This window comes from Alligator mississippiensis, chromosome 5 (assembly GCF_030867095.1).
Source record: "Alligator mississippiensis isolate rAllMis1 chromosome 5, rAllMis1, whole genome shotgun sequence".
Taxonomy (NCBI): Eukaryota; Metazoa; Chordata; order Crocodylia; family Alligatoridae; genus Alligator; species Alligator mississippiensis.
Window position 1 is genome coordinate 68,458,534 of NC_081828.1, and position 26,958 is coordinate 68,485,491.

A 26,958-nucleotide genomic window follows, 5' to 3' on the forward strand; every position below is an offset into this window, starting at 1 on the left:
CACTTAAATAGCAGAGCTATTTCTATTTACATACAGTAGAAACTATCCATGATCTTATTCCAAAGCCAGAAGGCTTATGATTTCCCATATAGCTAATTGGGCTGGGCTCCAGCAGTCAACTTCATTTCAAGCACCTAGTCTCTACAGAAGCTGTAGAGCCAGGTCATAATAATGTGCTGGTTCCAGCTGGCGTTGATAGCCTGCTATTATCCTGTGTGCAGATCTGGAGGCCCACGTCCCTTGGGAAGAGTGCAATACAGCCCCGCGGCCCTCCTTTTAAAGTGTTGGGAGGCTGGGGCCAGGCAGGGCAGCCATGGGGGCTTCTCCCACTGCCCCCCCTACCTGGGGAGAGGCAGGCACAGCTGGAGGAGCCATGGGGAGCCTACTGTCTCCCGGCTGTACTGAATCTCCCCAGCCAATCCAAATCTCTGAATTGGCAAAGATACAGCACCAAAAGTCCAAAACGGATTCAGACGAATCGAAACAGAACAGTGATCCAAAACTCCAAAGCAAATCACTGTCCTTCTGAAATGGCCGGATCTGAAACAAACGAAACATAGCCATTTTGCACAGCCCTACTGGCCCCACTTGTTGTTGGTAGTGGGTGCACGCATGCAGCAAACTGGGCCAGGGCTCCATAGACCCTGGGGCAGCTGTCTGCAGCCTCCCTGACTCCTGCTCTAAGCAGTCCCACCCGGCCCCTGCCTTTCCTTCCCCCTCCACCATGCTCCAAGACTTCAGGGCTTTCCACCCTTTCTTCTGCTTGCCAGTAATTATTTTTTGCAGCGAGCTCACCGTTTTTTCACAGCGCCTGCCTAAGTGTGCACTTTTAAGCAAAAAAACAAAGAAGTGCAATCGCATTTTGGGGTCCCTTTTTTATAGTAGTTTTTTCCCCCAGTTTTGTGTGAGAACCTCTGTATTACATGATACATTCCTATGTAGCTTTCATTAACCCCAAAGGCATTCAGATTTGACGTATCTTATTTTACAGGGAAGTGTTAGTGTCCCAGTGTTTAACAAAAAGGGGGAAATTCTCCATAATTCTTCAGCCTTTTCCCCTCTGTTCTTTTATTTTTAATAAATTGATTCTATTAAAATTATCTATAGAAATGTTAGTATTATGTAATAATTAGCTATTGAATTTTTATCATTTGGTAATATCTAACTTCTGATGTACAGTGTGAGTTTTCTTACTGGGTTCTCAGTTTGACTTACAAGGTATGGATTTCCTTCCCTTCCCCTCCCCCCCCCGGGGTAGAATTTACAATTTTTTCCACTTACATAAAATTATAGAATAAAACAGAGTTTTGTGTTTTAAACACAGCCATTTGACAGACGTCATCTTGCCTTTATGTGGCTGAGCTATAAAACATACTGAAGTGGAAGGTTTGTCCATAAGGTTGGAAAAGTCAAGACATCTTGAATTGATGCTTCTGTAAAACCACGAGCTAGCCCTGTTACACTTTGCTTTGCAGCATGGACTTTTCTCAGGACCTTTTCCCAACAAGCTAGTATTTATGACTTATTCTCTTTAATGGTAATACATTCATCTGTAGTTTTCACTAATATTGAATTGTTAGCTCCCATATTCTAAAGAGAGATTCCTACCACAGATTATATTTCTTTCATCATGTAAAGTAATTTTGGAATTGTATGTGAACATGCTGTCTGGTTAGTCTATGTATTGTGAAATATTTGTATCTTTTTCTTTTTAAAAAAAAAAAGTATATATATTGTTTATTTTTTTGTAGAAAATGTTCCAGAGGAATTGCGAGAACCATTTTACACAGACCAGTATGATCAGGAACACATTAAACCACCGGTTGTTAACTTGCTGCTATCTGCTGAACTCTACTGTCGTGCTGGGAGTCTAATTCTCAAGAGTGATGCTGCCAAACCACTTGTGGGTCATGATGCTGTTATCCAAGCCTTGGCACAGAAAGGTCTTTATGTCACTGACCAGGAGAAGTTGGTAACTGAAAGGGATCTGCACAAGAAACCCATTCAGATGGTGAGCCTTGGCATTTGTATATTTGTTCCTTGGCGTTTTCTGTTCTGAATGCTCTTAATAGCAGTAAAACTTTGATTTCATGTTTTTTATCCCAGAAGTTAGATTTGTTCTCTATAGGGAGGAGATGACTGGTTTCACTTTCTTTCCCAGCTTCCGTTTTCAAAATGGAGAGCTAAAAGTAGAACAGTTTACATTATTTTTCAGTTTTCAAGCCACCAAACACATTTTCTTCCTAAAACTGGAATGCCTCTTGTTTTTCCTTTCCAAGCACCACTCTTCCCAGTCCTCTGTTCAACCCTCTCTCTTCACCTACCATTCTCTGTCTCTCTAAAATAGTTCATAATTTGGCTGCATGGGAAAGCAATCCCATAGATGTATTCTGCTGTAACTCTGTAATCTTTTTTTAGGTGAAAGGTTATCATTTTCACTTTGAAAAACAGAATGATATGCATCTTCATATCACTTAAAAACAAAGCTTTACTTTTTACTTTTTCAAAAAGTGAAATTTTACTCCTACTGATGTAAATGGGACTTTTGTTGTTTAATGTCACTGGACCCAGACTTTAGCCAAACACCTGCTGCTCCTCAATCCTGTAAAAGTTTGTGAAGCATACCTTCTGGTCTGGGAAGGGTGGTCAGTAAATTCTGCAAACAAACAACCTCATTTTTATCTCTAACTTCTGAAAGGGGGGGGGGGGGAAGAAAGATAACATTTACATTTCTTAAAAATGTGTGACTGGGTAGCATTGCATGACCTTAGTGAGAAGATGCTCCTATGGAGTAACTGATTTGGGAAAAGGATTTATTTTTAGGGCTGCTGAGTGACTGGCATGGGCCATAAGAGCCATGACTTAAACAAGTATGTCTTAGAGGCAGGAGGAAGCAAATTAATCTTATATTTTGTATCTGCCACTGCAGCTATGTTACTTTTGGATATGTTTGAGAGGAAAATCTCTCCTCCTTCCCCTTCCCAACTTTTCAGAGTTAAATTATTGCAAAGGGAAACTAAGAATTAAGCTGATAATATCCAACATGAATACCTTGATGTCAGCATTTCTGATGTTGTGGCTTTATTAAAGCTCTTCATACTGTTTTTAAAGCAAACTCTCAGTGGAATAACTAAAGCATGCAGTTAGTTGTATGGTTACTTAAATATGTGTAGCAGTGAACAAAGCAACAGCGAGTCTGATACTGGAGACGTAGGGTATGGACAAACATAAACTTGGAGCGGCTTCAAAAGGGAAGGAGGAGCTACTGCTCAAACTGTAACAGTTGTCACACTGTAACACTTAGGTGCCTCAGCCTCTAGTAATACAAGTCTAGCAAAACTGCTCCAATTTTGACTGCTTCTACCATGGTCAAAGTTGGGGTGATTCTTTTTTTCATAGAAACCCTCACCCCTTTCAAAGCTGCTCCAAGTTCATATTTCTATGCATGCCCCTTTTTATATTCTTTACCTTTTTATACGCTTGCGATATTAATTCAAATATAAGTTAGTCAAATTCTTCCCGTATATTACTATAATCTTGAAACAATTCTTCTTAATTGATACGAATGGTGAGAACTAGTGTGTGTACTCCTTCTACCAGTATATATTATACTTTCTAAAAGTAAAAATATAGTTGGATAATTATTTAAAACTTATTTGATCATAGGATTAATTTACATATGACTGAGATTTACCATATGTTTAATTATATAGAGCAGGGGGTGGCAACCTATGGCTTGTTGCCCGGATCCACTCCACAAAGGAATTGGATCCTGTCCATGAAAATGGTACGTATCTTTGGCAAGTCATCAGCAGTTCTGCAGTACTGTGGTGAGAAGTCATGGTGAAGAGGTCACAATAGACTGCTGGCCCTGCCCCTCACCACTGATCGGCTGAGAAGGCTGCCTGTCATGCAGCCCTGCCCCTCTCTGCCAATCAGTGATGAGGGGTGGGGCTGCATTTTGGGTAGGTGCATAATCATGGTGGTCAAGCCCCAGTCCTCATGACTGCTGGGTTGAAAGCTGCATCCAGCCCCAAGGCCTAACGTTGTTTTTAAAGCAGTGTGCCACTACTAAAAGGTTGCTGACCTCTATTATTACAGTATTAATTTATGTTGATGATTTCTCTTACGGAAAAAAACCAGGGTTAATCCAAGACGGGGGGCATCTTAATTAAACTGAAAGGCAGTGGATTTAAGACAATATACAATTAAACTGTTTCTTACATAATGCATAATTAACAAGGTATTGTGGATAGGGACTTACTCAATTTATGATTTCATGGAAATTGCAAAATCAGGCACTGTCTGCAAAATCCACAGGGATTTCATTAAAGTAAAAATAAATAAAATGATGGCAGTCAAGGTCAACTGGTGTTGGACCATCAAAATCCATTGATGTATTGGTGCCTACCCAGGGATGCCAGTGGGACACCAATCTGTTAGACTGTGAATTTATTAATTAAGGCTCTCTATTCATAGATTTCATAGACATTAGGGCTGGAAGGGACCTCGGAAGATCATCGAGTCCAGCCCCCCGCCCAAAGGGCAGGACGTCAGCTGGGGTCATAGGATCCCAGCAAGATAAGCATCCAGTTTCATCTTGAAGGTGTTCAATGAAGGCGCTTGAACAACCTCCGGCGGCAGGCTGTTCCAGACCTTGGGGGCTCGGACAGTAAAGAAATTCTTCCTTATGTCCAGCCTGAAACGATCTTGTAGTAGTTTGTGACCATTCGTCCTCGTCATCCCTTGGGGCGCTCTGGTGAACAAACGTTCCCCCAGATACTGGTGATCACCCCTGATAAACTTGTAGGTGGCCATCAGATCACCCCTGAGCCTGCGCTTTTTCAGGCTAAAGAGCCCCAGGGCTCTCAGCCTGTCATCATAGGGTCTGCTTCCCTGACCCCTGATCATGCGCGTGGCTCTTCTCTGGACTCTCTCAAGCTTCTCCACATCCTTTTTGAATTGTGGAGCCCAAAACTGGACGCAGTACTCCAGCTGCGGCCTTACTAAGGCCGAGTACAGGGGGAGAATGACGTCCCGGGATTTGCTTGAGAAGCATCTATGGATGCAAGCCAGCGTTTTGGTCGCTTTACTAGCCGCAGCATCGCATTGCAGGCTCATGTTCATCTTGTGGTCAATGATGACCCCCAAGTCTCTTTCTTCCATAGTGCTAACCAACATAGCACTGCCGAGCCTATAAGGATGCTGCGGGTTTTTCTTCCCAAGGTGGAGAACCTTGCATTTATCGGCGTTGAACACCATCAGATTCTCATCCGCCCACTTGCTGAGCCTGTCCAGGTCAGCCTGGATCACCCGCCTGTCTTCTGGCGTGGATGCTTTGCCCCAAAGTTTGGTGTCATCGGCGAACTTGGCCAGTCCGCTTCTGACTCCAGTGTCCACATCGTTAATGAAGATGTTGAACAGTATGGGTCCAAGGACAGAGCCCTGGGGGACCCCACTGGTCACAGGACACCACGATGAGTGACTTCCATCAATTACTACCCTCTGGGTCCGACCCCGGAGCCAATTTTCCAGCCAGTGAATCGTGGGGGACCCAAGGCGACAATTGGCCAGTTTCTCCAAGAGACGATCATGGGACACCAGATCGAAGGCTTTTTTGAAGTCAAGATACATGACATCAATCTCATCTCCCTTGTCCAGGTGATAGGTCACCTGGTCGTAGAAGGAAATGAGATTGGTCAAGCAAGACCTACCCGCAACAAACCCGTGCTGGCTATCCCTTAAGATGTTGGCGTCGGCCAGTCCATTAAGGATGGCCTCCTTAATAAACTTTTCTAAGATCTTCCCCAGGATAGAAGTCAGGCTGATGGGCCTATAGTTAGCCGGATCCACTTTCCTCCCTTTCTTGAAGATAGGCACCACGTTGGCCTTCTTCCAGTCTTCGGGCACTACACCAGAGCGCCAAGAGTTTTCAAAGATCCGCGCTAGAGGCTGGGCTATGATGCTCGCCAGCTCCTTGAGTACCCTGGGGTGAAGATTGTCAGGGCCGGCTGACTTGAAGGTATCCAGCTTCTCAAGATGTTCCTTCACAAAGTCAGCATTAATGGAGGGCAGGGGATCACCCTCACCTGGACTTCCCGGCCCTGTAGCAGGCACGGGCGTCCCATGGGGCTGATGAAAGACCGACGCAAAGTACCTATTTAATAGGTTGGCTTTTTCCTGGGCGTCAGTTGTCAGTTGCCCCATCTGGTTCAGCAGGGGTCCAACGTTGCCCCTGCTTTTCCTCCGGCTCCCCACATATCTGAAAAAGGACTTTTTATTGTCCTTGATGCTCAAAGCTAGCTGGAGTTCAGTTGCAGCCTTGGCTTTCCTGGTCTGCTCCCTACAGGACCGGACCAGTGCAGAATAATCCTCCTTGGAGGTGACTCCCATCCTCCATCCTTTGTAGGCCTTTCTTTTTAGCCTCAGGAGGTCTGCTAGGTCCCTGGAGAGCCAGGGGGGCTGCTGTGCCCTCTTGCTGCCCTTCCTCCGAGATGGAATAGACTTAGTTTGTGCATTGAGGATCGCTCCCTTGAGGAGCAGCCACTCTTCTTGAACTCCCCTCTCCCTGCGGTCACAGTCCCTTAGGGCCTCACTGACAAGCCTCCTGAGCTTGTCAAAGTCGGCTTTCCTGAAGTCAAGGACTTGCGTGTTGCTGACCGACTTGCCAGCTTTTCGGCAGATGGTGAAGGTGATCAGCTCGTGGTCGCTGTCACCCAGCTTCCCATCGATCATTAGGTCGCCGACTAGGTCCTCCCAGTAGCCAGCACCAGGTCGAGCAGTGCTTTGCCTCTCGTTGGCCCATAGACTTCTTGAGTCAGGTAGAGGTCATCCACGCACGAGTGGAAGCTCTGCGACCGCTCAGATTTTGCTGAGCGATCCTCCCACGAGATGTCTGGGTAATTGAAGTCACCCATGACAACCATGGTCCTGGAGCAAGCTGCCTCAGCCAGTTCCTGGGCAAACTCCTGGTCTAGCTCAGGACTTTGGGTGGGAGGTCTGTAATAGACTCCCACCATTGTGTCCCCTGTGCCGTGTTCCCCACGGATTTTAACCCAGAGGGTCTCCAGCCGTCCACCCTGGTCGCCAATATTGGCTTGCAGGGACGCGTAGCTTTCCTTAACATAGAGAGCTACACCCCCGCCCCTTTTCTCTACACGATCCCTCCTGTACAGGGTATAGCCATCTATCCCCGTGGTCCAGTCATGGGTGGAGTCCCACCAGGTCTCCGTGATCCCTATGACATCGTAATTGTTTGCACTGAGCAGGAGGATGAGCTCCTCCTGCTTATTCCCCAAGCTCCTCGCATTTGTGTACAGGCAGGCAAGTGCCCCCTGGGGGGGCTCCTTCCTTGCCCACAGATTTTACCAGGGCTGGGGCTGGGGCGGGCTCCCTTGAGTGCCATGATCCGCTGGCTTTGCAAGATTTGCTCAGCGGGCCAGCAGTGGCGGTCATGCCCCCGTCCCCCAGCGGGCTTAGTTTAAAGCCTGGTGGAGCAGGTCAGCCAGTCTGGCTGAGAAGAGCCTCCTCCCTAGGGGAGAGAGGTGGAGACCATCTCTTCCCAGCAGCTCGCTGCCTCTCTCGCCAAAGAGCGGGCTGTGGTCATGAAAGCCAAAGCCTTCCTGACGACACCAGCGCCGCAGTCTTTGGTTGACCACATAGATCCTCCTGTCCCTTCTCAGCCCATAGCCTGAGACTGGGAGGATCGACGAGAACACCACCTGTGCCCCCAGACCCTTAAGCCCCGCTCCCAAATCCCTTTAGCGCCTCATGACCTGGCTGGGAGTGCTCCGAGCCGTGTCATTGGTGCCCACATGAATAAGGAGCATGGGATAGTGGTCTGTGGGTTTGAGGAGCTTGGGGATCCTCTCTGCAATGTCCCGGATGCGGGCCCCTGGGAAGCAGCAGACTTGCCGGGCTAAGGGGTCAGGGTGGCAGATTGGCCCCTCCGTCCCCCTCAGGAGGGAGTCTCCCACAACAAACACCTTACGTTTTGTCTTGGGGAGAGCAGGGGCGGGAGTTGCAGTTGGGCCCATGTTGCCTGTGGGGGCCGGCAACTCAGCAGGCTCTGCTGGGGCAGCAAGAGGTGCATACCTGTTGCTCAGTTGTGGCGGGGGTGGGGCCTTGGTGCGGTGGGCCTTAGGGCCCTTGACCACCTTGGTCCATGCCCCTGGCTGGACACAGCAGGAGGTCCCAGAGTCCTCCTCTGGCCTGGAGGGAGACTGTGATCTACCCTCTGCCTCCCGGGGGAGAAGGGCCTGGCAGTAGGAGTCTATCTCCTGCTCGCAGTCCCTGATGGCACGCAGTCTGTGGACTGTGGCCTGGAGCTCCTCCAGCTGGCATGCCAGAGACCCCAAAAGGGAGCAGACCCCGCAAGGGGAGGTCGCCATGCTCCCAGGCCCCAGAGCCTGAAAAAGGGACAGGCAGCCCCCACAGCCAAGAGCCAGGGGCTCCGTCTGCGTGGAGCCCGGAACCCGGGGCTCCGTCTGGGTGGCCGTCTCTGAGGTGCCAGAGGGGGGGGCTGCGGAGCCCGAGGGGACCCTCGGGGTGCGGCGCGTGCCCATCCGTGTCATGCCTCCGGTAGGCTGGCTACAGCTGGGACTGTCTACCCTGGGGGGTGCGCAGGCAGGGTCTGGCCCTCCCGCACGCCCTCCCGCGCGAACTCCGCGCTAACTCACGCGCCGGCAGAGAAGCGCGCCTGTTTGTGCAGCCTGTTCGTGCGGCTCCGGTCGCGTGGCTCCCTGGGGGGGCTGGGCGAAGTAGGGGCCTGGGCGGGGCTTGACCTGGCCCGGCTCCACTCAGCTGCCGCCCAGCTAGTGAATGAATGAATGAATACTAGTGAAAGGTTCCACGGTCCAGATGATTCTTGGGCAAAGAATTAGCTAGTGAAGTAGCCAGACAGTCTATCAGATCCTTACTAGCCTGACCAAAACTATGATCATGGCAAATTTAAGGATGCAAACTCGGGTGTTACAACTGAAACAAATCAAATGGTTTATTATTAAAGGTAAGTAGCAATAGGGTAACAAGGAAAACTTTTAATATGATCAAAAGAATACTTAATGCAATTACTATATATCTATTGAGGACTAGAATCAATGACTGAGTGCCTTATTGCTCTGAATACTATGGCTGTGTCAAGCTGACATTGATGCTGTCAGCTCTTCAGGGAGAGTAAACCCCTTCCTTCCTTCTTTCCCTTTGGGGAGGGGTAATACTTACCAAAGTAGTGTGAGCCACTGCTTATCGCACTAAGTGCTGCCGGGGGCAAATCCGGGGAGCTGACTCAGTCACAACTTGCACGAATCAATGGTAGGGGAGCCCATGAAGTAATTCTGGAAATAACACTCTGGGATTAAGTTTCAGTGCTGTTCCAGCTTCAGTGGTTCACTCTCTCTACACACTGCAACAGCTAAACAGCAACACCATACAACCAACAACCATGCAATAGGACCCACAGTCCACCAGACCTCTTCTGTCAAACACACTACGCCACACTCATGCACTCAGTCACACACTCGCACCTGCACTCACTCACCGAGTTCCCATCAGCAGTGACCTTTTATATGGGTAGTGCACATGGCACCCACCCTTGTTGCACTCATTACTCAAGGTGCACTCAGCATGCAAACACACAAGTTTCTAGGACATTCTCATGTGCGCTGCATATATTTCTGAGGTAAAGTCATCTCCAGTTCATCCCTTGACTTAGTTTTCACATAAGTATGGTACAGAGGTGACCTCAGGCCTTATTTCTGCCCCTACACTGGAATGTTCTTTATTCTCTGTCCCTCTAGCATTGAGCTATGATCCAGTTACATGGCTTAGACTGGCCATGAAAATTCTTCACCATGCTCTTGTACTATATTTACCTGAATCCAAGTATCTTGCCTTTTTCTGTATTTATATTTTTGGCTTGGCCATAGTAACAGGCAGATTGGCTTTAATTTTGTGCAAAAGCCGTGGTTAAGGCCTTTAAAAATTGCTGAGTAAATACTGTAATTTATCTGTAGAAGAGTTGTAAAACACATTTTCTACACTGGTTGCACTCTTTCAGAGTGGAAATACTTCTATACTGTCTGGGAGGGGAGAATATTGTGTGTTGACTTAATCCACTGTTTTCCACCTGATTTGCCTCCTTTTCAGTGTATGCCTTCTTGTTAAATCCACACCCACTCTCTAGCATCATCATAGCAGGGACAGTCCATGATGAAGTCTCATTTGCAAGATATCTAATTAAAGAACTTGTAGGTTGTTCTTAAGCCTGACCTTTGAGGGAAGATGAGCAATGCTGCAAGACTGCATCTCTATATTTGAGGAGTTGGTATTTGTCAAAGTAGATTTTAAATGATAATTTCACACCCTCCAGTATCAAGCAGTTTTTCTTCCTTTTGTTTTGAATAAACAGAAAAAAAAATACTTTGTCAGGCAGGAAGACAATAGGGTCTTTGTGTGCAGTGTTGCATCCACTGTCTGTATTCCCCCTTCCAAGATGGCATGTGCTACATCTCCATTTTGCCATGTAGACCATTTCCCTGAACCCCTATTGGCTATATACAGACAAAGAAGTGGTTTCTAATTTTTTATTTATTTGTTTTGAGTAACTTGTCTTAGGAGCTGGCTGATGAAATATCTATTTAATCTATCAATATCTATTTAATTCTTGATGGACTTCCAGGAGATATAATAACTTTCTACTTTGACTTCCTTTTTTACATCCCTTGAAATTTTATTTTCTAGATACCTCCTTCCTCTCCTATCCTTAGGGCATTTAAATGCTGATTTTTTTTTTTTGACAGTTGATATTGCAAAGTCATGTCTAAAGAATATCAAATTCAATCTGTCAGTAATCTTTTTGCCATATTACACCAGGGGTGTCAGATGCATCCAGCTCTGCAGGCAGGATGTGGGCTGCTGGGCTGGATTGAGCCATGCCAGAATTAGCAGGATGCCACACTCAATGCAGAGCTGCATGAGTTTGACACCCCTGTGCTAGCTATGTGCCATACATGCTGTATGCCATCCCACTTGGGCTTGTGCTGTAGGCAGTGCCTGGGATGGACTGGCACTGGGCATTGCATGTGGCCTGCAGAGCTGGAGCAGGGAGTATGCTGCATGCTGCTCCCCAATGGACCAGACTTCTTTGCTGACTCTGGGACTGGTCTGGTGGGATACAGCACACGTCCTATGCTGGCCTTGGGTGCAACACCCATGGTGTTAGGCTTAGCCTGTGTGCCACCTGCAGCACAAGCATTGGAGTAAGGCTAGTGTTTGCTGCATGCAGTGCATGGTCTAATTTGACGGCATGTGGCAAAGGGCATGCCCTGCATGTGTTGCCCCATTGGACCAACCCTGTGCATAAGTTCCAGCGCAGCCCAAACTGGATTAGCCCAGAGCCAGTGCGCAGTGCCAGTTCAGTTGTGTGCCACATGCAGTGTGTGCCCCGGATGGGCTTCACACGGGGTTAATCAAAAACTTACATGCTGAACCGTACAGTTCCATGGGCCATTCTGACCTGCTGCCATATATTCAATATTAGAGAAATTGCAAAAAAGTTTAGGCTTTTTGGGGTGTCTTTTTGTTTTTCTTATTGACTCAGTTTCATGTTTTAAGTTAGCTAGAACAAAAATGTGTGCACTGTGTGTGGGATTCTAACTTTACAATGTTCATAGAACAGAATATAAGGCAATCTTAATTCTATATTTCCATATTGAAAGAGTTCATAGCATCTTTTAAGAAAAATCTTCACTCTTCTAGCTAAATTGATTTTCAAAATACATAAGGATTTGGTTTCCAAATCGGCTGATTATGAAGCATTGAACTTGGCAGGCAATTTGGGCTTTGCTTATTATATTATTCTCATGTACGCCCACTCTTTTCAGTCATCTTATACAAAAAGAAATCCATTTTAAGAGTGACGGCCCAGAGCAGTATTTGAAAGGAAAGACAATTTTGTGTTCTATGTAGATATGTTGGTACCAACATAACTATTATTACATGCTCAGTCATCACACTAATAAGTACAAGCCCTCTATTGTATATTTGATCTCTTACTAGAGTCATGGAACATATAAAGATGGCCAAATTGGTGTAGAGCTAGCATAGATCTAGACAAAAAAATGTCTTTTGAGGTTCATTTGACTGCTATGTATTTGATGTCTCTGGTTCCCAGGCAAAGGAAGTGCAGTGTGTACATGAGAAATGGGACTCAGTTGGGTTTATTCCTGGCTAACCCTTCTCTTGCAGGTAAGAATGGAATTAATGCCTTCAGGTGGAAATAAGGACAGGTTGGTGTTTTGTTTTTTTTAGTGGGGGCAGGGGAGGTCCCCCTACCCTCTTTTCTCTTGGCAGCCAGCAGGGGGTTTTAGAAAAGTAAAAGTACTGTGACAAAACACATTACACCATGTAAACACCATGTCACAATGCACTGTTTTAACAGTATATGTAAAGCTGTAACGATTAGTTAGCCTGATATGGCTCTCTACAGTTTTGCTGGACCATGAAGTCAATCTCTCTGGTAAATGAAGTAAGAAATAGCTTTCAAATATAAAAGCATGAGATGAAATAACTTTGACCTCTGCAGTATCTGGAGATTCAGCCTTCCGCTTGCATGTTTGCTCTCACTCTTTCATCAGCATGCCTTTGCATGCATACTGACTTTTTAACTTTTCTCTGAGTATGAAGGTAGGCTTCAGACTCCAGGATGCCTCCTCGTGTACGTGCCTGTTATTTTGGAGAGAGCAAAGAATCCATCTAGGGGTAGATCATCTGACAGTGCCTCCTCTCACCATTGTCTTAACTCAGGGGTGGGCAAAATGCAGCCCGGGAGCTAGATGCGGCCCGCCAGGCCATTGTATCTGGCCCGTGGGCCCCCTAAAAGATTGAGAAAATTAATATTTATCTGCCCCTGGCCGCCTATCGTGCAGCCCTCGATGGCTTGCCACAACTCAGTAAGTAGCCCTGTGCCCAAAATAATTGCCTGCCCCTGTCCTAACTGGAGCTGGGGAACTTTGGAACTGGACTCTGCATCCTGCAGGATCTTTCTTTCTACTGCATAGCACTTTCTCTTCCTTCTAAGTAGGGCCAGGCCAGTAATGTGTATGTGGTTTTTTTGTTTGTTTTTTTGTTGGCTGTTTGTTTGTTTTTTTTTTTGTCTGCTTCCCTGAAACTACCCTTTGCACAATAACATTTTAGTTCAAAAATTAGAAATGGGGTTTTTAACTTGCAAATAAATAAATAAAAGGTGCTTGCAGATTGAAAAATGGTTTGTTTCATTTTGTTTTTAAGATCCAGATGCATTTTCTTTGGACTCTAATTCAAATATTCATGTGCGGGTTCTTAGCCCCGCCTAAGGTAGTATGATACTATGAACATTTGTTGGTAAAATAAATGTAAAAGATTAAAAAATGGTACATGCTTTGTATGTAAAAGCATGTTTTTTATCTGCATAAGAAGATGATCCTGCCTTAAGCAGGAGAGTTGGATAAGATGACTAATTAATGCCCCGTCCAGCCCTATTTTCCATGATTCTGACTTCAGGAAAAATAAGCAATGTGTTCACATGTTTTCTTGTGGAGCTATTTGAATACCTGAAAACCATAATATGTATCATACAACGAAAGTATTTATAGCCTCTCCGACACTTTCAGCCTTTGTCTTGGAAAATACAGTGTAGTTACTTGACATTATTTTCAGTAACAGTGTTAAATTTTCACATACGCATACTGGATCTTATGAAGTACTTCAATTTAAAAAGTTGGTGTCAGCAGTTCCTCAACTCAAGGATGATCTCTACCATGGCTCATTGATGGTGACTTAAGAGTCCAATACTTGAGCCATGGACCCGTTCACAGAAGTTGCAGGTCTTTTTGCAGGGGAGAGTAGGTTGTAGGCCACGGTTTCTATAGTTTTTCTTTCCTTCATGCTGTCTTCTCTGCTTTGAGGGCAAGACACTTTACCTCAAAATGGGCAGCTTCTTGGTTGAGGCTGTAATGCCACTGAAGTCGGCTGGCAGCCAGCTCCTCCCAGCTCTTGACATTGGCATCCATTTTCTTGAGTTGTGCCTGGTAGCATTTCCTAAGAGATGTCAGGCCAGTACTAAGCTGGAAAGAGAGCACTTGTTTTGGGAGTCGAGAGTCAGGCATCCCTACCCAATGTCCAGTCCAGAAGACTGAGTATTTGAGGATCAGTGACTCAATGCTGGTAACACTGGCTTCAGTAAGGATATTGATTCATAGATTCATAGATGTTAGGGTCGGAAGGGACCTCAATAGATCATCGAGTCCGACCCCCTGCATAAGCAGGAAAGAGTGCTGGGTCTAGATGACCCCAGCTAGATACTCATCTAACCTCCTCTTGAAGACCCCCAGGGTAGGCGAGAGCACCACCTCCCTTGGGAGCCCATTCCAGACCTTGGCCACTCGAACTGTGAAGAAGTTCTTCCTAATGTCCAGTCTAAATCTGCTCTCTGCTAGCTTGTGGCCATTGTTTCTTGTAACCCCCGGGGGCGCCTTGGTGAATAAATACTCACCAATTCCCTTCTGTGCCCCCGTGATGAACTTACAGGCAGCCACAAGGTCGCCTCTCAACCTTCTCTTGCGGAGGCTGAAAAGGTCCAGTTTCTCTAGTCTCTCCTCGTAGGGCTTGGTCTGCAGGCCCTTGACCATACGAGTTGCCCTTCTCTGGACCCTCTCCAGGTTATCCGCATCCTTCTTGAAGTGTGGCGCCCAGAATTGCATGCAGTACTCCAACTGTGGTCTGACCAGCGCCCTATAGAGGGGAAGTATCACCTCCCTGGACCTATTCGTCATGCATCTGCTGATGCACGATAAAGTGCCATTGGCTTTTCTGTTGGCTTCGTCACACTGGCAGCTCATGTTCATCTTGGAGTCCACTAGGACTCCAAGATCCCTTTCCACCTCTGTGCCACCCAGCAGGTCATTCCCTCGGCTGTAGGTGTGCTGGACATTTTTCCTCCCTAGGTGCAGCACTTTGCATTTCTCCTTGTTGAACTGCATCCTGTTGTTTTCTGCCCACTTGTCCAACCTATCCAGGTCTGCCTGCAGCTGTTCCCTGCCCTCCGGCGTGTCCACTTCTCCCCATAGCTTTGTGTCATCTGCAAACTTGGACAGAGTACATTTGACTCCCTCGTCCAATTCGCTGATGAAGACATTAAAGAGTATCGGTCCAAGGACCGAGCCCTGCGGGACCCCACTGCCCACACCCTTCCAGGTTGAGACCGACCCATCTACCACGGCTCTTTGGGTGCGACCCTCTAGCCAATTTGCCACCCACCGGACTGTGCAGTCATCCACGTCACAGCCTCTTAACTTGTTCACCAGTATAGGGTGGGATACCGTATCGAAGGCCTTCCTGAAGTCTAAGTATACGACATCCACCCCTTCTCCTGTGTCCAGGCATTTCGTAACCTGGTCATAGAAAGAGACTAGGTTGGTCAGGCACGATCTGCCCGCCACAAACCCGTGCTGGTTTCCCCTCATCATAATTTGTCCTGCCGGGCTCTCACAAATGTGAGCCTTGATAATTTTTTCAAAGACTTTACCAAGGATGGAGGTGAGACTGACTGGCCTATAGTTGCCCGGGTCCTCCTTCCTCCCCTTCTTGAAAATAGGGACCACGTTAGCCCTTTTCCAGTCCTCCGGGACTTGGCCCGTGCGCCACGAGCGTTCGAATATTCCTGCCAGTGGCTCTGCAATGATGTCGGCCAGTGCCTTCAGCACCCTCGGATGGAGCCCATCCGGGCCTGCCTATTTAAAGGCATCCAGTTCTTCCAAATGACTCTGCACCCCCTCAGGATCTACGTATGGAAGTCTGGCGCCTTGCTGCTGCCTCTCTACAACCCCAGTGAGAGACTTGTCGTGCCCCTCACTTAGGAACACTGAGGCAAAGAACTCGTTGAGGAGTTCAGCCTTGTCCCCCCCTATCTGTCACCAATTGTTTCTGCCCATTTAGCAGGGGTCCTATTCCTCCCTGGGCCTTCCTTTTACTCCCAATATATCTAAAAAACAATTTCTTGTTGTCTTTTACTTGGGTTGCCATCCTCAGCTCCATGGTAGCTTTGGCCCGCCTAACTGCCTCCCTACAAGCACGAGCAGAGGAGGTATATTCATCTTTAGTGATCTCACCCTGTTTCCACTTTTTATGTGCTCCCCTTTTGTCCCTTAGGCTGCCCTGGATTTGTCTGGTCAGCCATGGAAGCCTCCTGGCCCCTTTCCCTTTTTTGCCTCGCTCAGGGATCGTCTTGCTTTGTGCCCGAAGGATCGTTTCCTTTAGGCACAGCCACCCTTCTTGGGCTCCCATCCCTTCAAAACTCCTACTCTGCAGTGCTTCCTTGACTAATCGCCTGAGTGCATTGAGATCAGCTTTCCTAAAGTCTAGCACTTTCACCCTACTAGTTACCTTACCCACTCGCCGTCTTCTGTTGAATTCTATTATTAGGTGATCACTGTCTCCCAAATGGCTACCGATCTGGAGGTCCCCTATCATGTCATCTCCTGCTGCCAATACCAGATCCAGTATGGCATTCCCCCTAGTGGGACCATGCACCTCCTGTGTCAGGTGGAGGTCCTGTATACAGGTTAGAAACCTGCGTGAGCGATGGGACCTTGCTGTCTGCGTCTCCCAGCAGATGTTCGGGTAGTTTAGGTCCCCCATGACTACCGCCTCTTTAGCTGTTATGGTCTCCGAGAGTTGCCTCAGGAGCCCCGCATCTATTTCTTCCCCTTGGTGTGGGGGTCTGTAGCAGACCCCTACCACCAAATCCCTTTCTCCTTGCCCCCCATGTAGCCTAACCCACAGTCCTTCTACTTCCTCAACCTTGGATTCTGTCTTGATGAGGGTTGATGTATATTGCTCACTGACATAAAGTGCAACCCCCCCCCCCTTTCTTCCCCGACCTGTCCTTTCTATACAATCTATAGCCCTCAATATGTACCGCCCAGTCATGGGATGAATCCCACCAGGTCTCTGTTAGCCCCGCTAAGTCATAGGTGTTTAGTGCAAGCAGGAGCGCTAATTCATCCTGCTTGTTCCCCATGCTCCTAGCACTAGTATATAGGCACTTGAGCCCTGCGACTGGTGCCTTTGCTGCCCCCCTGCTCCGAGTCCCAAGGGGCCCATTGTTTCTTACCTTCTTGTTTCTTACCTGTTCTGTAGTGCTGGTCTCCCCATGGCTTTCAGGTTTCCAATGTTCTCCTTCAGGCTGGGCTGTCCTTGTGGGTGCCACATGGTTTGGTGGTCCACAGCTTCCCCTGCCCTCGTGCTCCCCTCCCCCCAATGAGCCTAGTTTAAAGCCCGCCGGAGGAGATCCGCCAACCTAGTAGAAAACACACGCTAACCTTTGGGGGACAGGTGAAGCCCATCCCGGCTGAGCATGTCCCACGTCGTGATGTGAGGGTCATTGTCCAGGAATCCAAAGCCTGCCTCGAGACACCACTGCCAAAGCCGCCAGTTGGTCTCTCTGATGCAGTTCTCCTGCCGTCTTCCTCGTCCAGTCACTGGTAGGATGGAAGAGAAAACCACCTGTGCACCGAACTCCTTCAGCACGCCACCCAGAGCACTGTAGTCCGCCATCAGGTGATCGGGGGTTCTCCTGGCTGCATCATTAGTACCCACATGGACTAGGACCATGGGGTAGTAATCGGTGGGCTTGATCCTGGCCTGGATTACCTCCGTCACATCCCAAATCTTTGCTCTAGGGAGGCAACATACCTCTCGACCCGAGGGGTCCTGGCGACAGATGGGTCCTTCCGTACCTCTCAGGATGGAGTCGCCTATGACGAGCACTCGTTGCCTCCTCCTCTGGGTCCTCGTGGATCTCTTGATCTGTTTGGAGTGTGAAGAACGTGGTGTTTCTTCTTGCCCAAGGGTTTCCTCCTCCCCTTCCATCTCTTGCAGGGTCGCCAGGGCCTCGTACCTGTTCACCAGTCGGACTGGAGAAGCTGGTACTGGTTCGCTGCGAGCTGCTCTGGTCCTGGCTGTGACTGTCTGCCACTCTGCTGTGGAGGGCACTCCCCGGGCTGCTTCTTCCTTGGGTGCCTGGGCCTGCAGGGAAAGGAAATATCTGTCAATTTCATCCTCCGCCTCCCTGATCCCCCTCAGCCTGCTAACCTCCTCCCGGAGCTCCCTCACCTGCGCCTCCAGAGCCCTAAGACGGGTACCTGCCGGACAGGTGTGGGGGCCCCCAATCTAGGAGCAGGATTGCGGGACAGTGAGTGCAATGATGTTTGTGTGGTGATCTTCCCATTTGATGTGGAGGATTTTAGGGGTGACGGCTACCCACATTTAACACCTGTATGGGAGAGTGGTGATGTTGATTGCATCATAGACCTGCATCTTGGTGTCTTTGTGGAGATTGCAATGAATAAAGACACATTTTAAGCAATATCCCAAAGGAGAAATTGCTTGCACATGGGATCCTGTACTGGATCATAGAATAAAAAAAAATGAGGCCTAAAAGGGACCTAAGGAGATCATCTAATTCAGCCTCCTGTTCAAAACAGGACCATCCCCAACTAGATCATCCCAGCCAAGACTTTGTGTAGCTGGGTCTTAAAAACCTCCAAGGATAGAGATTGTAAAACCTCTCTGGGTAACCTGTTCCAGTGATTTACTATCCTCCTAGTGAGAGGTTTTTTCCCCTAATATCTAACCTAAACTTCCCTTGCTGCAAGTTGAGACCATTGTTTTTTATTCTGTCATCTGCCGCCACTGAGAACAGTCTAGCTCAGGGGTGGACAGTTATTCGGGCTGGGGGGCCACTTAAGGAGTTTTGATGAGATGTTGAGGGCGAGGGCAGGGGTTGCAAACCTAGCCTTGGCCCCTTGGGTGTTTACATGGCCTGGTGCAGGGGGTGAGATGATGCCAGTTGTTTTTGTTTTTTTGTCTGGCCCTGGGCCTGCCTGTCCTGCACCCATGGCCAGGGGTGCTGAAAGGAACAGACGGGTGGGCAGGACCTCAATGAGACTGGCCCAGGACCCCTGCAGGCAGGGCATGCTTGGTCAGGTGGATGGGATGGAGCTGTGGGCAGGCAGGCAGGCAGGTGGGGAGCAGCATCTAGGAGCAGGATTGTGGGACTGAGTGCAAGGCTAAGGACTGGGGCAGAGCCATCCACTCCCTGCATGTCACTGCTACAGGCACCAGTTCCATGGGCAGGCATTAGTAATTCAAATGAGATTCCAAGAGCCAGATGGTAGAACCTATAAGTTTCTTCTTAGAATTGTTTTAAAGAATGTAAAACCATTCTTTTCCATTCAACCATACTGTCTTTGTTAAATGTGGTATTAACTGTTATAACTAAATTAGCAGTACGGAGCTATTAAAATTGAAAACTATTTAAAAAAGGACTTCAGGATTTTTAAACAGACTGTGTATACAGTACACAAAATAATCCAGTTTTATATGACTATTAATACCTAGGAAAATGTATTTGCTTCTGTATGAACTGGCATACTTTTCAAGATCAAGATAGGATTTTAATGCCATTATTTGCCATTGTGCTGCAGGTTTGTCAGGTTTTTTTTCTCTTTTATGAATGCACTATAATACTGTTATAATAGTCTGTCTCACTCCATTTAATTGCAAATGGTCTCTTCTATAAGTGCCTTCTTTGAAGAAATTTGCCTTTGTAATCTTTTTTTCTCTCAAAACAATCTTCAGTAAACCTGATTTATCTCTTGGTGGGCAAAGATGTTAATGTCTGCATTGAAATCTCCAGTGGCACGATAACATCTTTTGTGATTTACCAACTTGGTGTACAACTTTGAACTTTGTGGTAATGTTCTTTATAACCTGGGTTTGTAGACCTCTGTAGTTCAGATAGTAACAGAAAACTGTCAGAATTTAGATCCTAATCCAGATTATGGCTCCTTTCACAGAATACTTTGGCTTGAAGTGACGCTCCATTTTGCCAAAAGAATCTCACCAAAGGACTCCAGCAATTTAGTAACTGAAGGGCATATAAACTAAGTCTTACAGAGTTCTAGACACTTTAGTTTAGGGGCTGTTCTGAAGAATGCATAATTTAGTTTTAGACCTGATGTGATAAGTAAGGGTAACTCAATAGGGAAGGAACGGGATGAGGAAGGCTAAGAGCACACAACAAGAATTTTCAATTACTTATTTTAAGCAGATGCATGTCATGATGGCTCAGGTAATATTAGTACTTGTTTGAGTGACTGTTTTGTATGTGGGCATCACTGTGGCAGCAAGCATATGTAAGGAGTGTTGTGTTTAGAATGAGAAAATAGTGGTTTGGTGAACCAGGATCCATGTCTAGAATTGGACTTCTTAATTCTGTGGCCAGTATTTTTATCTGCTGTTAATATGCATGTCCTGAGATGTGATTAATGTATTCTTTAGGTTGTACCTGGTTCATGTTGATTTGCTTAATTTCTGTTGTAAATGCTCTGCTGTTTTCAGTTTCTCTGATTAGCACGTGTTTCCTGACAGATCCTCATTTAATTTGAAAATGGTAGCAAGCAGCATAATTGTGCTGCTCTTTTCAGTGTCACTTTACTTGATGAAGTGAAATAATAGAAACGTGTACAGCTATGTTTCATATAGTAGATGCGCATCTCATAGCGCACCAGTTTGTGCTGACCCCTTTTGCACAGGCTGTCTGTTTTTTACTTTGGTCCGTATAGCTATCAGACTCTTCCCAAGTTTAATCTACCTTTTATCACCTTAAACAGAAGATAGTACTATCAGTTGTTAGTTTTCTGCAGGCAATACATATGTTGACTCATTGGTTGTAGAATCTGTTTTACCATCTGACATTGCTGCTTGGTTCTGAGAGTTTGCTGCCTCTGTGGAAAGTGTTGCTTCTTTTACACCCAAACTTTTGGTTATTTGGGGTGGATTTTTTTTTTTTTTTTTTGTAGCATACTTTATACGTTGTATATTCACATGAACAGTTAGACAGTTTGGCTTAGGTTTTTGCTATGTCTTTGCATTATGCTGAGGAAGATCTAAAAAGGTTTTTTGCTTTGCTGAAGTTACAAATTATTTTTTCAGGGGTTTGTTTGTTTGGGGTTTTTTTGTTGGTAAATGCTGTTGTTTTTAAGATGCAGTCAAATCAGGTAGTTGTTCCTGGTTTTCATTTGTTTTGCTTCCATTCAGAATATGCCATCATAGTAATAAATAAACAAATCAAAATACTAAAAAATAGAAAACACCTTTGGGAAAGACTGAAAGAAACTAATGGCTCTTGTAATGAAAATATCTAGGAAAGTTCTTCTTAATGATTATAAAACCCAATTATATCAGTTCCACTCCTTGAAGTACTGTGCACATTTTAAGGGTCTTTTGGCTACATGCTTATTTTAAAATTTAAAATAAAATAAAACATATTTTTTTTAATCTTTATTCTTTAGCTTCTGTTCAACCAAAAAGTAAAAAGTGTACTGAATTTCCATTGGTGTGTGTAGTATAGTTCAAGGGATATCACATAAACTCTTCACAGGCAATCTGGGAAGATAATTATGAACTTGAAAGTGAACAGAGACTGGGAGAGCCTTGCCAAAATATCCCAAAAATATTTTCTGTGTTGCTTCCAAGCATAATCCCAATAACAGAATTTGAGAAGTACTATTGCATGCTGTTGGGTAAAAGCAAATTAAGGTGAAAAACCTACACAGTAGGCAGCATGACCAAAGAGGTGGTTTACAGCTGCATGAACTAACCTGCCATGTGCTTGGTCTGATATTCTCTTGCTTTTCCCTATGATGAGTGACAGAGGGAAAGGGTTTTGTGCTTTGGTTCTTAGTTGCAGATCCCTAATCAAGGCTGCATGGCCCCTGTGCAAGTCGTCTGTGTATTGCTCAAGTAGGCTGTTGCCTATGAAAGCTTATGCCTTTCTGAAGCAGTTAGTCTTCAAGGTACCACTCTGTTCTACCTTACTGTCTTTACAGACAGTACTATGACAGGACTGTATGATATTTAAGAACTGGGTCTATAGTGGAACTCTGGTTTATTCTAGCTTTTCGTGATATGCTCCATTCCTGCAATTCTCTAGCCAATTTGCCTTCTTATTTCTATGGCAGGGGTGGCAGCTGGCATATGTGGTAACAGCTGCTGCTACACCAGGGTTGCACTTATTATAACTTCCCCTGTAGAAGGAGAATTTTACACAAGTCAGTATCTGTTGCATTAAGATCCTGTTGTGCTATTTACATCTGCTCTCAATAGTGCAAGAGCAGACAGGTGCCTTGCCTACAGGCTCTCCCCATGTTCTGAAGTGTTTACCATATTTTCTCAAATCCAAGACGGTGGGAGGAGGGCAAGCTGCCTCTCATTTTAACAATGGGGGGAAGCCCCTCGTCTTGGATTCAAGTAAAAGCTAAGAGGGAGGGGGTAGACAGCTGCTGAGGTTGGAGCTGTAGCTACAGTAGGCACTCGTCATCCCCAGCCACGTGTCCTCTGCAGCTTCTGCCCCTGCCTGCCATCTTCCGCACTGCCACTGCTACTTACCCTCCAGAATTCTGGCTTTGGCCCTGCTCTGTCCTGGGGCATGGACCATTTGAATGCTCTGGCCCCAGGGAGGCAGCAGAGGTTAGGGGGTGTAGGCATGGGGGTAGGACAGGTGCCAAAGGCTGCAGGGACAGAGGGGAGCAAGTGCTGGGGGGTGGCAGGGGTATGGGGAGCAGGCAGGCAGGAGGGGGCCAAGTGATTGTGGAAGGGGAACAGTTTCTGTGGGGAGTACAAACACCGTGGTGGGGCAAGAGCCAGGACACTGGCATCAGAGGGAGTAGGCAGTGAAGGTGGGGGGTGACTGTAGAGGGGGACTGGTGGCAGGGGGCAAGGTAAGGCCACTTGACTTCCCCACTGCTGAACTGGGGAAAGTAGTCACAGGGGCCAGGCAGTTGGGGAGGGGAGGGATGAATTTAAGACCACACCCCGATTTGTATAAATTTGCTACAATTCTCTATATATATTTTCCATGTATGGAATCTAATTAGTGGGAGGCTGTCTTGAATTCAAGTTGTCCTGGATTTGGATTAAATACAGTAACTGCCTTTCACTTGCCATGATGGTACTTACAATCAGAGAATAGGCTCTCAATTCTGTTGGGGAGATACCATCTTGGGGGTGTCTCTCTCCCTTTTTTTTTCCCACCACTAGGTTGTTGCTACCTCTGGGTCTTTATCCACATCTTGGAATTACCTGGGGTTTTTTGTTTTGTTTTTCCCCCACTGTCCAGAGGAATCTCTGGCCTGATCAGCAATTCCAGCAGGGCTGGTGTCTCCTAGGCTATTCCAACCAAGGTGCCTTTCCCCACCTCTATCCAGGGTCTTCCTCAGTTACACTGAGGATTCTACCCTCTCTGGTCTTCCTAGGCCTGCCTACCATTTCCATCTCCATTTCTACTTGTGCAGTTTTGCAACAAGGGACTCCTTCCCCTATCAGAGCCAGGGCATGACTGACTGCTCAGCTCTGCCCAGGAGCTAGGCTTATATATCCCCAGAGTCTGCCCCTTTCAGCCTTCAAGCAGTCTGTCTTTAAAGGCCCAGCCTCCATTCTTACACTCACTCTCTAGTACAGGGTAGGGTTCCCTGTTGCAATATTTTAGGGGGGCAAAAAGGTTTAAAATAAACTAAATCGTTTTCATCTCTATTTCCAAGTCATACATGCACTTCAAAAGGCATACAGGGTTTCAATGGGTCTATTTTATTCAGCAGGTTAATTTTAATTCTTTTTAACATAGTAAAACCTTACTCTTCATTTTACTGTAGCTGAAATGAACTGCTTGTGCTGAGCTGCAATATAGTGTATGCTACTTGAATTTGCATGGAAGTACTATAATATGCAATTTATTTCTGAAAGGCAGCATAAAGAAGAAAAGATCTTGCCTTATAGTCAGTACCTGATTAGCAACAACTTAAGAGCTAAGCCTGCTCATTGTTTTGTTCCCAGTTGATAGCATGCAGCATTACTCTTTTTGCTCAGCAGAAGCTGAAGCGGTAGAAATTGCCGTTGCCATATTTTCTTGCTTATAATTCACACCCCAATTCCAGCAGCTGTCTTTTGACGGGGAAGAATGTATTCAATATCCAGTATACTTCCAGAACCTCAAGTTACAGTATGGTTGAATCTTAGACAGGTGGCTGGACATTCTTCTATATGCACCCAAATTTTCTCATGCTCTGCAAAATGAAGGCCACTTCTTTGCGACTCTCTCCTTTGCCATGTGGAAAGAATATTATTGGAATAGCTAGTGCTACTAAGATTTTAATTTTTAAAAAAGCCCCATAAATAAAATTACTAGTATACTAACAAAAAATGCAAGTTCACCTGCATTTGCACTACAAAGAACATGTCTGTTCTTGCAAAGGACAAACATAAAGATAGAAAATGACCGAAGAAACAGGGACATGAAAGAAACGTGGTAATAACTTAAGGTCTAAGCAGAAGACTAGAAGTTCTATGGTGAGGGCAGTCATTTTGTATGCAGAATAATATAATGCAGCGTAAAAGCCATTTTTGGCTTCCTATCCCATATTCTTCCATTACGTCTCCCTTAAATACTTTTCTCCCCCTGAAAAGAGCAGCCAATAATCTGCTGAAATTTGAGACCCAGGTGGGGTACAGTTATTGTGCCCCAAGAGCAGAATGGCAGCTGAAGAATTGCTTGAAGAAAATGGTTGGAAAGTTGTGCAAAATAAGAGACCTGCCTCAGAGCAAAGCTGGTATTCTGGAGTAGCTCAGCAAGCACGGTTTAGAACTTGACTTGCTTGGCTGTGGAACCCATAAGGTGCTAGAAGGAGACCTTGACAGCTTGTTTAGTCTCTTCCTTGGTGGAGCTCTTAACATGTTCAGGATACAGTTCCTGCCCTTAATGCTGTGTGAGCTCCTCTGCTGGAGAAAGCTGCTTGTCTTGCAGGGATTGTAAACTTTTACAGCAGGGAATATACTTCAGAGGTTCTTCTCAGGATGAGTTCTTCCTTCACAAACTTCCTTTTGCAGTCTCCCTTCTCTTCTTAATTTGGCCTTCTCTGGAGACCCAGTGACCATACTTATTTAAGGTGTACAGAGGCTGCTATATTGGTAAATCCATGCAAGAGTGCTCTTGTCTAGGTTCTTTTTATTTTCCTCATCAGCAGCTCCATAAAAGCCGTATGTGTAACTTCAGTGGTAACTGCCACAGATAGCTCGTTCTGTTTTACACATTGAAATGTTGCACACATGATACAGATGTTTGTCATTGGGGCCTGGAAGTTAAGTGAATTTAGAAGGTCTAATCCTAGCTCTCCTGCAGAAGATGTTTATGGTCATCTGAGCCTACTGTCATCTATAGCACCCCTCTCGCAGGATCAGAAAGAAGCAGCAAACAGTGGGAGTTTGTCAGTGACTTGCACAACATTTACTGAAACTTATGTGGGACACTGAATTTAAAAAACAAAACAGAAAAAACAGCTTAGATTTTGCTTTGTTTTCCCCTCCAGTCATTAGAGATTTGATAAAAAGATATATAAGATGGGATTTATCTTTGGTAGATCCAGACAATTTTTAGATACAAGATCCTGGCTCTTCTAAAAGAATGTTCTTGGATTGTTCTGCACACTACCTTAAAAAACCCTTCTGATATTTCTGTATGCTGTCAGCATCAAAATGCTATGCTTTAATATTGCAGGAGAAATCCTGCTTAACTCAATTCTAATGAATGGGGAAAAGCTGAAAACACTTAATGTTTATAGTAGTCTGTGACTTTGTTAAAGGAGCAGTAGTTTCTTCCTGTTATGGGAAATCATAGATTGCATTTACCCAGAGGTATGGGTCTATAATGTAAACATTGAGAGCTTCACTATGAGCACAATGTAATATGTATGCACAGCCGTAAGGGGATAAAACCATGTGTGAACATTGAAGGAGTGCAGTATGTACTGAGTAGGCTGTAGCAGCTGCTTTATTAATTGTACAATAGAATGTTAATTTGCATTTTGCTAATTGACATGTAAACATGGTGGTCTTCTCTTATCTGTGAACGAAGACTTACTGGTACGGTACTCTAGTAGTATCCAGATTTTTCTCCTAGAAATTGTTGCATTAATTTATGAAAATTAAAGTGAGAAAATATGGTATTTCGTTCACATAGAAGCACTGTTTTCCCCTCCAAAAAAAAATCAACCACCCAAGATTGGGACACCCATATTAAGCAGAGAAGCTGAGTTTGCTGAATGGGTTAGAAAAGAACCCTTTGATTCCTGCACTAGGGTACAGCAGCTGTTGCATTACTATTCAGGCAGATGCAGGATTCAGTTGTCTTAATGCTTCCTTCTTCACACTGCAGATGTTAATACATAATTCTCCCTCACTTTAAAGGTCACAGGTGTTAACGGTTCCCTTGCCCCTCCCCTTCTCCCAATGAGACTACCCTTTCTTGGAGCCATTTAGTTGTCTGTAGCTGTTCCTGGTCTCTCTTCTCTTTTACAACCTTGGAGACTTCAACTTTTTTTAGGATTATAGATCCACTCATGAAGACCAGCTTTCAGCAGCAGCTAGGGTTCTAGCTTTAATTAAGCAGAAAAAGGAGGCAAGTCAGCTGAGGATTAGGGTTTGTCCATAACTCGGAGAAAAATATTTCTTCATTTTGTCTTTCAAAAATAAGGTGTGTATTTATTTATATTCTGGTGCACACTGTACATGAGAATATGGTAAATGTTGTCCTTGTTTAGTAACTCTCACAAAATGCAGTTGCAGTGAGTTGCACACACATTAGTGTGAATTAGTTAGGTTTTAATGCAGTGTTTTGAATTTTTAATACTTTGAATTTTAAATACAGTAAAAATATCCATCTAAATTGAAGGTCATGGTTAGGTACTGAGGCATGGGTGGTCAGGAATGGTTACCTGGTGGATGGGCTAAATCAAGAAGCTGGGTTCCCAGGGAGCCAGGAGTCAGAATCAGAGCTAGAATTAGAAACCAAAACCAGAGTCAATATAT

The 26,958-nt window shown here is 45.7% G+C and overlaps 1 protein-coding gene across 4 annotated transcripts in view; it reads left to right on the forward strand.

The window, feature by feature from the left end:
• Positions 1–26,958, forward strand: part of CAMSAP2 (calmodulin regulated spectrin associated protein family member 2) — a 205,368-nt gene that overhangs the window by 16,479 nt on the left and 161,931 nt on the right. For all 4 annotated transcript variants that reach the window (XM_019479352.2, XM_019479353.2, XM_019479354.2 and 1 more), the window contains exon 2: positions 1,752–2,011. In XM_019479352.2, the coding sequence (XP_019334897.1) occupies positions 1,752–2,011 (260 nt within the window). The remainder of the gene's footprint in view (positions 1–1,751; positions 2,012–26,958) is intronic.